The sequence below is a fragment of the Bubalus bubalis genome, chromosome 9, assembly GCF_019923935.1.
Source record: "Bubalus bubalis isolate 160015118507 breed Murrah chromosome 9, NDDB_SH_1, whole genome shotgun sequence".
In the NCBI taxonomy this organism is placed as follows: domain Eukaryota; kingdom Metazoa; phylum Chordata; class Mammalia; order Artiodactyla; family Bovidae; genus Bubalus; species Bubalus bubalis.
Genome location: NC_059165.1, coordinates 68,283,814 through 68,297,642, shown reverse-complemented (window position 1 = coordinate 68,297,642; position 13,829 = coordinate 68,283,814). Strand labels below are relative to the sequence as shown.

The 13,829-nt window shown below is 45.3% G+C and overlaps 1 protein-coding gene across 1 annotated transcript; it reads left to right on the top strand.

The window, feature by feature from the left end:
* Positions 1–1,958: 1,958 nt before the first annotated feature.
* Positions 1,959–11,920, top strand: PGBD2 (piggyBac transposable element derived 2). The gene is made up of 3 exons (XM_006052723.4): positions 1,959–2,312; positions 6,419–6,482; positions 9,320–11,920. Exons 2-3 carry the CDS (start codon positions 6,466–6,468, stop codon positions 11,082–11,084), a joined length of 1,782 nt encoding a protein of 593 aa, XP_006052785.3. The 5' UTR covers positions 1,959–2,312; positions 6,419–6,465; the 3' UTR covers positions 11,085–11,920.
* The last annotated feature ends 1,909 nt before the right edge of the window (positions 11,921–13,829 follow it).

Sequence of the window (13,829 nt, the reverse complement as noted above, 5' to 3'; positions counted from 1 at the left end):
AAAAAGGCTGCACTCAATATGCCAGCAAATTTGGAAAACTTGCTTTTCAAATTTTGAAAACAAGTGGCCACAGGAAAAGGTCAGCTTTCATTCCAATCCCAAAGAAGAGCAATGCCAAAGAATGTTCAAACTACTGCACAACTGTGCTCATTTCACATGCTAGGAAGGTAATGCTCAAAATCCTTCAAGCTAGGCTTCAACAGTACTTGAACCAAGAACTTCAAGATGCACAAGCTGGATTTTTAAAAGTCAAAGGAACCAAAAATCAAATTGCCAACATCCGTTGGGTCACAGGAAAAGCAAGAGAATTCCAGAAAAATACCTACTTCTGCTTCACTGACTATGAGAAAGCCTTTGACTGTCTGGATTACAACAAACTGTGGAAAATTCTTAAAGAGATGGAAATACCAGAACACCTTACCTGCCTCCTGAGAAACCTGTATGTCGGTCAAGAAGTAACAGTTAGAACCAGACATGGAATAATGGACTGGTTCAAAATTGGGAAAGGAATATGTCAAGACTGTACATTGTCACCCTGCTTATTTAACTTATATGCAGAGTATATCATGCAAAACATTGGGCTGGATAAATCACAAGCTGGAATCAAGCTTGCAGGAGAAATATCAATAACTTCAGATATGCAGATGACACCACCCTTATGCAGAAAGTGAAGAGGAATTAAAGAGCCACTTGATGAAAGAGGAAAGTGAAAAAGCTGGCTTAAAACTCAAAACACTAAGATCATGGCATTTTGGTTCCATCACTTCATGGCAAACAGATGGTGAAAAAATGGAAACAGTGAGACTTAATTTTCTTGGGCTCCAAAATCACCATGAATGGTGACTGCAGTTATGAAACTAGAAGATGCTTGCTTCGTGGAAGAAAAGCTATGACAAACCTACCATTAAAAAGCAGAGACATCACTTTGCTGATAAAGGTCCACATATTCAAGGCTATGGTTTTTCCAGTAGTCAAGTACAGATGTGAAATTTGGACCATAAAGAAGGCTGGGTGCTGAAGAATTGATGCTTTTGAACTGTGGTGCTAGAGAAGACTCTTGAGAATCCCTTGGGCAACAAGGAGATCAAACCAGTAATCCTAAAGGAAATCATCCCTGAACACTCATTGGAAGGACTGATGCTGAAGTTGAAACTCCAATACTTTGCCACCTGATGGGAAGAGCCAACTAATTGGAAAAGACCCTGATGCTGGGAAAGATTGAGGGCATGAGGAGAAGAGGGAGACAGAGGATGAAATGGTTGGATAGCATCACCAACTCAATGGACATGAGCTTGAGCAAACTCTGGGAGATGGTGAAGGACAGGGGAGCCTGGCATGCTGCATGCAGCCCATAGGGTCACAAAGAATTGGACAGGACTGAGGGACTGAACAACAACATTGTCACCAGATGAAATACTTAACTGCTAGATTAATCTTATTGTTCAGTCTTGTCCAACTCTTTGCTGCCCCATGGACTGCAGCATGCCAATCTAAGATTAATCTTAGGGTATATATTTATCTGAAATTCGAACTTAACTGAGCACTCTGATTTATATCTGGTGATCCTACCTGCAATACACAGGACAGGCCCCCACGACAAAGAATTATCCAAACTAAAAAGTCCAAGGTGTAAAGTTGAGCAGGTTATGCAGGTTACTGGGCCAAGCCTCGGAATTTCTGATTAGTTATTTCTGGGATGGGGCCCCAGAATATGCATTTCTATCATGTTCCCAAGCGAAGCTGTTGTTGAATTATATTGGAGAACCACCCACCTAGAGAGAAAAAAAGGTTTCGTCCCTTCGTGAGTAATAGAGAGGAAAGTGCTTAGGCTAGCAAGTAGAAGAACCGGGGGAGTGGAGGGTGCAAGAGAGGCCTTGGAGAAGTGCAAGAGGTGCAAGGGGTGCAAGAGTATATTTCACTTCCCTGGCCCCGGCTTCAGAGGCACTTCCGGGTTTCCCCTCGGCACAGCGGAAGCCCCAGAGTCTCGTTGGTTGCTGGGATCGGGGGCGTGTCCTAAGTAGGGGTGTGTCCTGGGCGGGGAGCGGAAGGCGGGACGAAGGCGAGTGGAGCGCTCTCTTGCCGGACGTTGCGCTGCCGCGACGGCCGACGCCAGCAGCGCCGAGGCGCTCTAGGCTCCGCGCTACTAGTGGTATCTGGCACGAACCACGAGGCTCCAGTCTGTCCATCGCAGGTCGAGGTCGCCCCGCTTGCACCGCCGACTATACCCCTCTTGGATGTGGGAGCGGCGGACCGTAGCGATGTTTTTTCTCAACGGTGCCCCAGGCGTTGGGCTTCGATGCCGCGGGCGGACGGTAAGTAGGTGTGACTGGTACAGGCACAACGGACCTCGGGGCTTCGAGTTCACAGAGCCGTTTGAGGGGGTCCCCCTGCGGGGAGGAAGGCGGGGCCGGCACCGGGGCGGGGTTAACTGGGGCGGAGCGAGCGTGGGGGTGGGAGCCTTTGGGCTAGGCCGGGCTGGGGGAGAAGCCGAGGCCCGCTAACGCAGGATGTACTAAGGGAGGAGTGGCCAGGGCCCTTGGGCGGGATCGGGGGCGGGGCAAGGCTGGCTGGGGCGGGAAGGACTGCTGTGGGCGGAGCTGGGTCTGGGGCGGGCTGACGCTGGGGGCGGAGCGGGTGGACATCTGTGGGCGGGGTCGGCGGGATCGGGCGGGCTCAGAGGCCTTGCCCTTTAGGGAGAGAAGGGGTTCTGCGTGGGGATACGCTGTGTGAAGGGCGCTTTTGGCATTTCCACAGTTTCTGCCTGCTTCTGGGATCGCTGAGATTGCATAGCATCTTTGTTTTCCTCTCTTCCCCTTTTTTGTTTAGCATTGAGATGAGTACGAGAAGGAGGGCCCCCGTATCTCACAAAGGCCATTCTTGAGCCGTTTTGCACCTGGCTTGACTTTGAGGCATTTACGTTTATAAAATGTCTTATTAAACAATGTTTTTTCTAAGTAACTTTAAAAAATGAGAAAAGTTTGAAAACTAATACAAAGAATCCCTACATTCGAGTCACCTGGGTTCCCAAATGTTAACATCTTACTTAAGAGAGCAGTTAGCGAAACCAGGACACCAAAGGTCTACAGGCCTTGTTCAGAATTTTTCGCTCTTCTCAACCATTTCCTTTTTGTGGTATAGGATCCAAGTCAGGATTTAGTTCTATTTAGTTGTCCTGTCTCATTGGAAAATTTAATATTTTAAGCACTAGAGGTCCCCTCACCTCCAAGATCCCTCAGAATGGCCCTAGGAACATCAGATCTCAAATCTAAGAGCCTTTTCTTCCTGGGTGCCAGAGTCAGTTGAGAATGTCCAGCTGAGCCTCTGGGAATGTCCAACTGAGAATGTCCAGCTGAGCCACAGCTTTGCACACCTGTGCCTTGACACATCTGGCCCTTAACTGCTCAGCATCTCCTGGTTTTTCTATCTCTCAGGTCAACCTCCTGCCCTTATATCTCTTAGACATCTCTGAAGATGCCTTTTCCAGCTTCTCTTTCAATGCAGGCTTCCTCCCTGGGTATCACCTGTGTCTTCAGGGATTCTTGTGGCTTTGGGGCTTCCACAAATCCTCAGAAAACTGACTCACTTATGACTTTATCCCAGGCCATTTCTCAGACCTAGAGGGACTGTGGCCTTTCAGTACCTTTCTGGGTTATCTCAAAAGCATTTCCATCCCAATATGTGCAAGACACAGGTCCAAATCACCCACATCTCATGCCATTCCTGTGCTCCTGGCCTCTGTGAATGGCACCACCCTACTCTAGCCACTAAACCTTAACTCTGGGAGGCCTCCCTGATCAGCCCTCTCCCTCCCCCTCAATCATCCAAACTTGTTGGTTTACTTTTGGAATCCTACTTGGGCTGGCCCACTTTTTGCCATAAGCACCACCATCCTGATGATCGCTCTTATCTCCCTACATCTGCTTTGGTGCCCTCACTCAGTTGTCTATACCACAGTCAGAGTAAACTTATTAAAATGTAAAGCCAAATGTGTCATGCTCTGCCTATAACCTTCTTTGATTTCCCTTTGCTTTACGTTAAAGATAAGTCTCTTTAAACAGTGCCTTCAAGACATGGAATAGTTGATCCAGTCTCTTTGTATACCCTTTCCCTTGGGTTCTCTACCCTGTCATAATTGTCTTTGCTTTCCCCCTTATTTGCTGTTTCTTCTGCTTAGGATGCTGTTCTCTGCCTCCTCGGGGAATTTGTACTCTTTTAGAGGGTCTCTTTCCTGCTGCTGCTACTGCTGCTGCTGCTAAGTTGATTCAGTCGTGTCCGACTCTGTGTGACCCAATGGACAGCAGCCCATCAGGCTCCCCCGTCCCTGGGATTCTCCAGGCAAGAACACTGGAGTGGGTTGCCATTTCCTTCTCCAATGCATGAAAGTGAAAAGTGAAAGTGAAGTCGTTCAGTCATGTCTGACTCTTCACGACCCCATGGACTGCAGCCTACCAAGCTCCTCCGTCCATGGGATTTTCCAGGCAAGAGTACTGGAGTGGGGGTGCCATTGCCTTCTCCATCTCTTTCCTAGGGGAGGTCTAATTATCCTTTCCTTAGAAAGAAGTTCTGTGACTTTCCTGACTAGATCTAACTAAGTCCTGTTTTCTAGATCTTAATCTCGCCTACCTCTGCTTTTTGGTAGCCTTGTTAGAGTAGTGATTTTATACATGCTTAGGTGTCTAGTAGGCACTTCTGATGTTTGCTAAAGGAGTGAAGAAATTAAGGGCTGCTTTATATGGCTGCCCAACAACCTCTTTCTGGAAATCATTCCTGTTGGGAATTTGCTTAGCCTGCAGAGGCACTGTTTACTCTTGTCCAGTTACTCTGGTGGTTCTGTCAAGAAGGGCAAGAAGGATGGAAGGGCCATACAGTAGGGTATGGAGGGACTGAGGAGCACGGCCAGAGGACCACTGAAAGAGAGAAATGGCTTTTCCTACCCTTTCTGCCTAGCTATCCCTTCTGTTCTTGAGTCCACTGTATCAGTTGGCTCTCCATTGCTAGACATTTCGTATGCAAAGTTTTAGAGAATCTTTAGGAATGCATTTTTGTTAGGGTGAATTAAGTATTGAGTTCCTTAGTACTTTACTAAATAGCTGTCTTAAAGCCAAAAAGTTAAGATGAAAATAAAAGCCTGCTATAGAATTAGGAGAATGCCCTGCAGTGTGGCCATTTGCTCTACAGCAGAAGTTGTTCAGTTCAGAAGGTATTTACTGTGTGCCTGTTACATGCCAGGGGCTGTGTTGGCTTCTAAGGATCAGTCAGTTCAGTCACTGAGTCATGTCCAACTCTTTGTGACCCCATGGACTGCAGCACGCCAGGCTTCCCAAAGCTTGCTCAAACTCATGTCCATTGAGTTGGTGATGCCATCCAACCATCTTGTCCTTTATTGTCCCCTTCTCCTCCTGCCTTCAATCTTTCTCAGCATCAGGGTCTTTTCCAATGAGACAGTTCTTCCTATCAGATGGCCAAAGTAATGAAGCTTCAGCTTCAGCATCAGTCCTTCCAGTGAATATTCAGGGTTGATTTCCTTTAGGATTGACTGGTTTGATCTTCTTGCAGTCCAAGGGACTCTCAAGAGTCTTCTCCAACACTACAGTTCAAAAACAACCTACTACAGATTTGTTGGAAGTTTGATATAGTTAAAATTGTCCATCCTCCTTTGAGTTTCTGTGTTTTCTAAAAGAAAGGTTTCCCATGCTGTGGTCATTAATATACTTCAAAAGTTTTAAAATTGTGTTTTGTTTTGTTTGCAATTAGTGCTTAATACATCTAGGACTTCACTGTCTAAAAAGTAGCCATGGTCCACATGTGACTATGTAAATTAGAATTACTAAAAATTACATAAAATCAAAAATTCAGTGTCCCAGTCACACTAGCCGTATATCCAGTGCTTAATCTTCACATATGTCTCATGCCTACTATATTGGATAGCACTGATACAAAATATTTCTATCATTGTGGCAAGTTCTATTGGCAGCACTGATGTAGGACTGTAGTTTTCAACCAAGGCAGATTTTACCTCCAGTCCTTCCCACCAGGGAACACTTGGTGATGTCTAGAAACCCTTTTGTTTTTCACAACCAGTGGGACAGTTGTTCTACTGGTATGTAGTAAATGGAGGCCTGGGATGCTGTTAAACATCACACAATACATAGGACAGCCCCCTACAACAAACACAATGCCAAGAGTTCTGACTATTGGAAACCCTGTCCCAGAATGTATTTTGTTGTGAGGTGTGAGATGAAGGAGCTTCTTCTTTTCTTCTCTGACTAGCCAGTCAACTACACATCATTTTCTGTGTGTACTTGACCCATTTCCCTCTGGCTGGTAGTGAATCTGGAGATTTTTTTCCCTCAAATGATAGAGAAGGTCCTATTGTCTAGCATATGATTTCTTAAAACTGACTTCCATTTTCTTACAGATTCTTAGACTCTGCAAGTAAAGATAACCTGGTGTTCCCAGTATATCATGGCTTCATCTTCAAGGTAGGAGTAATGTTTGATGAAAGGCTTTATGCAAGTACAGTTGACTCTTCAACACATGGGGACTAGGGTTGCTCATCTCTGTGCATTCACAAATCTGTGTGTAACTTTATAATGGAGCCCTCTGCACTGCTGGCTCCAACCAACTGAGGATCGTGCAGTACTCTAGTACATATTCACTGGAAAAGAATCCATGCATAAGTGAACTCACATAGTTCAGTTCAGTCGCTCAGTCATGTCCAACTCTTTGCGACCCCATGGACTGCAGCATGCCAGGCCTCCTGTCCATCACCAACTCCCGGAACTTGCTCAAATTCATGTCCATCGAGTCAGTGATGCCATCCAACCATCTCATCCTCTGTCATCCCCTTCTCCTCCCGCCTTCAATCTTTCCCAGCATCAGGGTCTTTTCCAGTGAGTCAGTTCTTCGCATCAGGTGGCCAAAGTACTGGAACTTCAGCTTCAGCATCAGTCCTTCCAGTGAATATTCAGGACTGAATTCCTTTAGGATGGACTGGTTTGATCTTCTTGTAGTCCAAGACTCTCAAGAGTCTTCTCTTAGTTTACATAGTTCAGACCTGTGTTATTCAAGGCTAACTGTATCTACCCTTTGCTTTTGAAAGGCCAAGTTTTTAACATTTTCAGCTCTCAGTCCTGCCAGCCACCCTAAGCACTTGTTGTCTATGAAGCACCAAGGAGGGAGAGGAGAAAGGAAGATAGGAGAAAAGGCAAGGCAGACAAGGGAGTGTGTGGGGTGCTATGGATGCAGCTGTGTAGCTCTAGTTCCATACTTGATCTAAAGATGTGATTTGCTTTCCCCATCCTTCAAGACACAAGAGGGTTCTGTGTGGGGCTGCCTCAGTTCCTGTAGGCTTTCTCAATACAGGGGTGTGAACAGCCAGGCAGAGAAGGTGTTTGAGGCCTGTGGGTGCACAACAGCTTGAGCGGTGAGATTAGCCAAGACCATGGGTGGGCAGGTCTGGATCTGCTGCTGTAGACCATGGGTGGCTGGAGGAGGCATGAAAAGGGCTGCTCTTTGAGAACATGTCTTCGTTTGAGGTCTGTGGAGAGGCGGAGCTTCAGGTTTCCTCTCCCTTTCTGGCTGGCCCAGAGAGCTTGAGGTGTACCTCATCTCCCCAGAGGTCAGATGTCTTATGCCCTAGCCTCTAGTATGGGAGCTGGTGGAGCCAATGCCCTGAAAATGAGGTTGGAGTGAGTCTCTAATGCAGCCTAAACTCCAAAACTACAGGGCAGGCCTGCAGAGAAATAGCCTTCATGGTAAAGTCTGTATCCTCCCTCTGGTGTGTGGCTTTTCTCATGCAGTGGCCAGGAAATAGGACATCAGCGTGCCCACCTTCTCAAGTCCAGTCTATTCTCATAGCCACAGTGATGTATTGACCACTCACTGTCCTGCTCCATACCCCTTAGGGACTTCTTCTGATAACCTGGAAGTCCTCATCAGGACTCTGGAACCCTGTGGAGCCTTGGCCCTGGACCCAGCTACCTCTGCTCTACTCTTCTCCCCTCACTATGGTCTGCAGTGTCACTAACCTCCTTGCTCTTCATAGATCTCAAGGCCCTTCAGCCACAGGGCCTTGTGCCTGTACCTGCAGTTCTCTCCATCTGGGAGACCCTGTGTCCAACTGTCTGCAAGGCTCACTCCTTCACCTTGCCAGTCTGTCTGCCCTGTAAGCCTTCCCTCATCATCTGTCTAAAGTAGCACCCCCAGCCCTATTCCTTTGCTGTATTCTCTGTCCCTTATTCAGGATGGCCCTCATCACTACTTGATGCCATCCTGTATAGCTACTTGCTTGTTGATATGTCATTTGTTTCCTTCATTTGGAAACAAGTGCTATGCAGGTTGGGGAGTGGAGTGTGCCCACTGCAGTCCCTGAGCAGCACTAAATACAAACATCTCTTGTATTTGGTTCCCACATGGACAGACAGAATTAGAATAACAGAGGTTTCCATGTTTCCAAATCCATTTGGCAGGCAGTATGGAGAAGGCAATGGCACCCCACTCCAGTACTCTTGCCTGGAAAATCCCATGGACGGAGGAGGCTGGTAGGCTGCAGTCCATGGGGTCGCGAAGAGTCGGACACGACTGAGCGACTTCCCTTTCACTTTTCACTTTCATGCATTGGAGAAGGAAATGGCAACCCACTCCAGTGTTCTTGCCTGGAGAATCCCAGGGATGGGGGAGCCTGGTGGGCTGCCGTCTCTGGGGTCACACAGAGTCAGACATGACTGAAGTGACTTAGCAGCAGCAGCAGCATGCAGTAGGATAGCAGATGTTGAGGGAGCCATGTGAAAATCTGTCTGAATCTGGCTAGGTCTTGAATTTGGGTAGTGAGAGTTCAGGTAGGGAGAATGAGAATTTGGCAAGTGAGGAAACGTATTTGTCAAGTGAGTAAGAACAAGGGAAGAGAGAGGTAAGGCAGAAGCACAAAAGCAGGGCTGCTCGGGTCACTGAGTCAAGAGACATCAGTGGAGGTCCCTTCAGCAGCCCAGCCTTCCCACTGGCAGCTACTGTTAACCAGGTGATGACAGTGACATCTGGACTCATCACTAGAGAGAATCCTCGATTCAAAGACTTGAAGAAGGAGAGGAAGTATGGAATACCTCTTTAGAATGCCTCCCTTTAGTAAAACACAGATTAGAAGAGTAATCTGTGTTAGTCTGGAACATTGACTTATCTGGCACATTGCCTGGTAGTGTTGGATCTGAGATGCTGTTACGGTGGGAGTGCCCCCCTCTTGGGCAGTAGTTTGGTGGAGTTTTCTGCTGAAGCACTAGCTTTCCTGCATGGCCTCTCTTCATTCTGTTTCCTGTCATTGCAGCGGCCTCTCTACTGGGAGAAGTACCAGCTCAAAGCTGAAGTCTGTGAAGTTACTTGAGGTTCTGAATGCTCTGGAAGAGGAGGAATCTGGCCACAGTAGGGAGGAGATCTTCATTGCACCACCCAAAAATGCTGCAGGGGACTTCACTGATGAAGACTCAGGTGATGAAGATGGCCAGCGAGGAACGCATGTGCCCGGTAATGTGCTGCATGCTTTTGTGGTCCCTGAGGACTCTGGCACCGGGGAGGAGGAGGAGGATGACCTGCAGCTGCACCCAGCCAGGAAGAAGCAGAAGGCAGTAGTGGAACCTCAACGTGTTTGGACCAAAAGAGATATCCGCCCAGACTTCAGTAGTTGGACAGCAACAGATCCTCATATGGAAGATCTCAAAAGCCAGGAACTGAGTCCTGTAGGTCTCTTTGAACTGTTTTTTGATGAAGGAACGATTAATTTTATTGTTAATGAAACCAATCGTTATGCTAGGCAGAAAAATGTCAACCTGGGTCTCACAGCCCAGGAACTGAAGTGTGTCTTGGGCATTTTGATTTTAAGTGGGTATATCTCTTATCCAAGGAGAAGGATGTTTTGGGAAACATCTCCTGACTCACATCACCATCTTGTGGCTGATGCAATTCGAAGGGACAGATTTGAACTGATCTTCTCATACCTGCATTTTGCAGATAACAATGAGCTTGATGAAAGTGATAGGTTTGCCAAGGTCAGGCCTCTCATCGTACGCATGAACTACAATTTCCGGAAACATGCACCCTTGGAAGAGTTCTACAGCTTTGGCGAATCCATGTGTGAATACTTTGGATACCGGGGGTCTAAGCAGCTGCCTGCGGGGAAGCCTGTGCGGCTGGGCTACAAGATCTGGTGTGGGACAACCAGCAGGGGCTATCTGGTGTGGTTCGAGCCCTCCCAGGGCACACTGTTCACTAAGCCAGACAGGGGCCTGGACCTGGGAGGCAGTATGGTGGTGAAATTTGTGGACGCACTTCAGACACGTGGCTGTCTGCCATACCACATATTTTTTGACAAGGTTTTTACAAGTGTCAAATTGATGTCCATTTTAAGGAAGAAAGGAGTGAAGGCTACAGGAACTGTTCGTGAGTACAGAACTGAGCGTTGTCCCCTTAAAGATCCCAAAGAACTGAAGAAAATGAAGAGGGGTTCATTTGATTACAAAGTTGATGAGAGTGAGGAGATCATTGTGTGCCGCTGGCACGATAGCAGTGTGGTCAACATCTGCTCCAATGCTGTGGGCATAGAGCCGGTGGGGCTGACAAGCCATCACTCAGGAGCAGCCAAGATGCAGACCCAGGTTCATCAGCCATCCCTGCTGAGACTGTACCAGGAGAAGGTGGGAGGTGTCGGCCGTATGGACCAGAACATCGCCAAGTACAAGGTGAAGATCCGGGGTATGAAGTGGTACTCGAGTTTCATTGGTTATGTTATTGATGCAGCTCTTAACAATGCTTGGCAGCTGCATAGGATATGCTGCCATGATGCCCAGGTGGATCTCCTGGCCTTCCGAAGATATGTGGCCTGTGTGTACTTAGAGAGCAATGCAGACACATCATCCCAAGGGAGGAGAAGCAGGCGGCTGGAAACTGAGAGCCGCTTCGACATGATTGGGCACTGGATCATCCACCAGGACAAGAGGACCCGGTGTGCCCTGTGCCACTCACAGACCAACACCCGCTGCGAGAAGTGCCAGAAGGGCGTCCATGCCAAGTGCTTCAGGGCATACCACATCCGGTAATGCCTCATGGGCAGAGGGAGCCCTCTGGATATTTGGTTTGCAATGAGATGTTTACAGCTAATTACGTAGAGCATTTGGGGCACTTCTGTGTGGTGTTGCCAAAAAGAGACCTGAGTCCTTGATTTGGTTTTGTATTTTTCCCCATTTTCATTACAATTACCTTTTAATTATCTTCTATTATGCCTACATGTAATATACATTAATATTTACATTAGTAATCATAAATTTTTATAAAGATATATTTTATACAACTATTTATTTCAACTTATGGGCCCTTTTTATTCAAATAAAATTCTTCCTTTGGGTTATAGCTGTCTGGTAAGGACAATTGAATGTTACCAAAACCTTATAGAAACTTGTGAACAGTAAAAAGATTTTATAGTATATGCTATCAGTTATACTAATCTGATATAGGCAATATTGTATCAATATGATGAAGGATATCTTAATCATATTTATTTCACTTTTATCTAATGCTAGCAAACTTTCCAGGGATAGATAATCTGCCATTATTTACCCAGCTGACTAGATTTATAGAGTTTGTATTTTCTTGATAAAAAATATTTTCCTAATACATGTATATCCATATGGAATCCATTTTTATAAATAGTGTGAAGGAGGGAATTTTTTCACCCAAAAGGATGGTCAGCATCATTTATTAAAGATTAAATATATTTCCCCAATGATTTAAATTCTTCCTTTAAAAATTCCTGAACTTTGGGGGAAAGTATTGAAACAAAGAAAAAAGTTTATGTTGGAAAGCCTAGTGGAATATAATCCAGAAGAATATAAGAAATACATATAAAAATTTGGACTTAATAAAAAACCTAAGAGAGCATGTTGAGTATTTTTATTTGGGAAAGAACTTGCTACAATAGCACAAATAAAAAGAGTATATCAATATATTTGACCATATAAAACTAAAACATCCATTAGCAAAGGAAAACACAAGGAAATTGAAAAGATATGTTTCACATTATTCCATTTGTAGTAGTATCTTCAGTGTAAAAAGATCTTATAAACACATAGGTGGCAAGAATAAAATGTGCACTTATATATAAAAGAACAAATGGAAGATGAACAGTGAAGATACATAAGTGATGGACAGGGAAGCCTGGTGTGCTGCAGTCCATGGGGTCGTAAAGAGTCGGACACAACTGAGCAACTGAACTGAACTGAGATATCCTTTTTTAAACAAATTAATTTATTTGTACATAATTCCTGTTGGTATGGGTGTAGAAAGGTGACAGACTCATGCAGTACCTGAGGAAGTATGAATCTGCCCAACCTTTCTGAAGGTGATCTAACAGGTCCATCCAAAATCTTAAAAATTGTTCATACCCATAGAAAAGCAAATGTCTGGTCCCTTGTGATGTAAATAAAAGGGAGAAAAGGGACAGATCCTTCTTTTAGTAGAATCCCAACGAATAAATGGAGAAGGGGGGATGGAAATAAAATACTGCTCTTTGGCAAATGTCACAGCAGTAATTTTTCAGCCAATAAATATCCATAGATGCTAACCTTAGGGGCAAGATTTCCAGATGGAATAAACAGTAACCACTTAGTGGGAAAATCAGGCACACCACCACAACCAAACAAAGTTAATACTACCAGTGTTGAGATATAGATGTCCTGTGCTACCCACCTCACCTCAGGTATGGTAGGTACACTGTGATATTCCTGCCCAGAAGATACAACCTGAATTCTAAATCATGAGAAAACACAAGATAGACCCAAATTGAGGGACATTTCACAGAACAGTTGGCTAATACCTTTTGAAAGTGTTGAGGCTGTAAAAGAAAATGAAAAGGAGAATCTGTCCAAGATTAGATGAGACCAATGAAGTATAACAAATACAATGTGTGATACTGGCCAGGTTCCACAAAAAAGGTTTAGTGGGATAACGGATGAAACTTGAATAAGGTCTGAAGTTACACCATTTTATAAATATTCATTTCCTGCCTTTGACAATTGTGCTATGGTTATGCAGGATGTCAACATCTGGGGAAGATAGGTAATAGGAGCTAGCTATCTAGTACCACTGGAACTTTTGTAGGTTTGAAATGCTTTCAAAGTGGACGTTAAAAAATGTTTATACCTTTGGCACACCTTTAGGAATCTAGCCTGGACACTTAAAAGCATTTGTCTTAAGAAGTTTGTTAATCAAATTTTACTTCTCAGTTTTCATCTCTTGCATCACGATGATCCTGAGATTTTAGCATTTATTTACCAGGTATTTTTTACCTAACTAATCATCCAACTGAATTAATTGAATGGTTGTGAGAACAGTTTGTAAAGCTTCCAGAAGCTACAGAATGGCCAATTGTGACTTCTGTGGTGGCTCAGATAGGAAAGAATCTGCCTGCAATGCAGGAGACCCGGCTTCAATCCCTGAGTCGGGAAGCTCCCCTGGAGCAGGGAATGGCTACCCACTCCAGTATTCTTGCCTGGAGAATTCCATGGGCAGAGGAACGTGGCAGGCTATAGTCCCTGGGGCCGCAGAGTCACACACAACTAAGTGACTAACACTTTCTTAAGAGCTAAAGGAAAAATTGCTGAGACTGATGGATAGTCTCAAGCTGTAATTGATGTAGGAATATGTGCAGACTATTGCAGGCCACTGAATGATGCCAAAACTAATACAGTAGAATCTGTGTAGACAATACCAAGTATCACAACTGGCAGTCAAGGCCAGATGACATTCCTTGATGGCATATTCCCAAAGGAATTTAGGGTACAAAATGA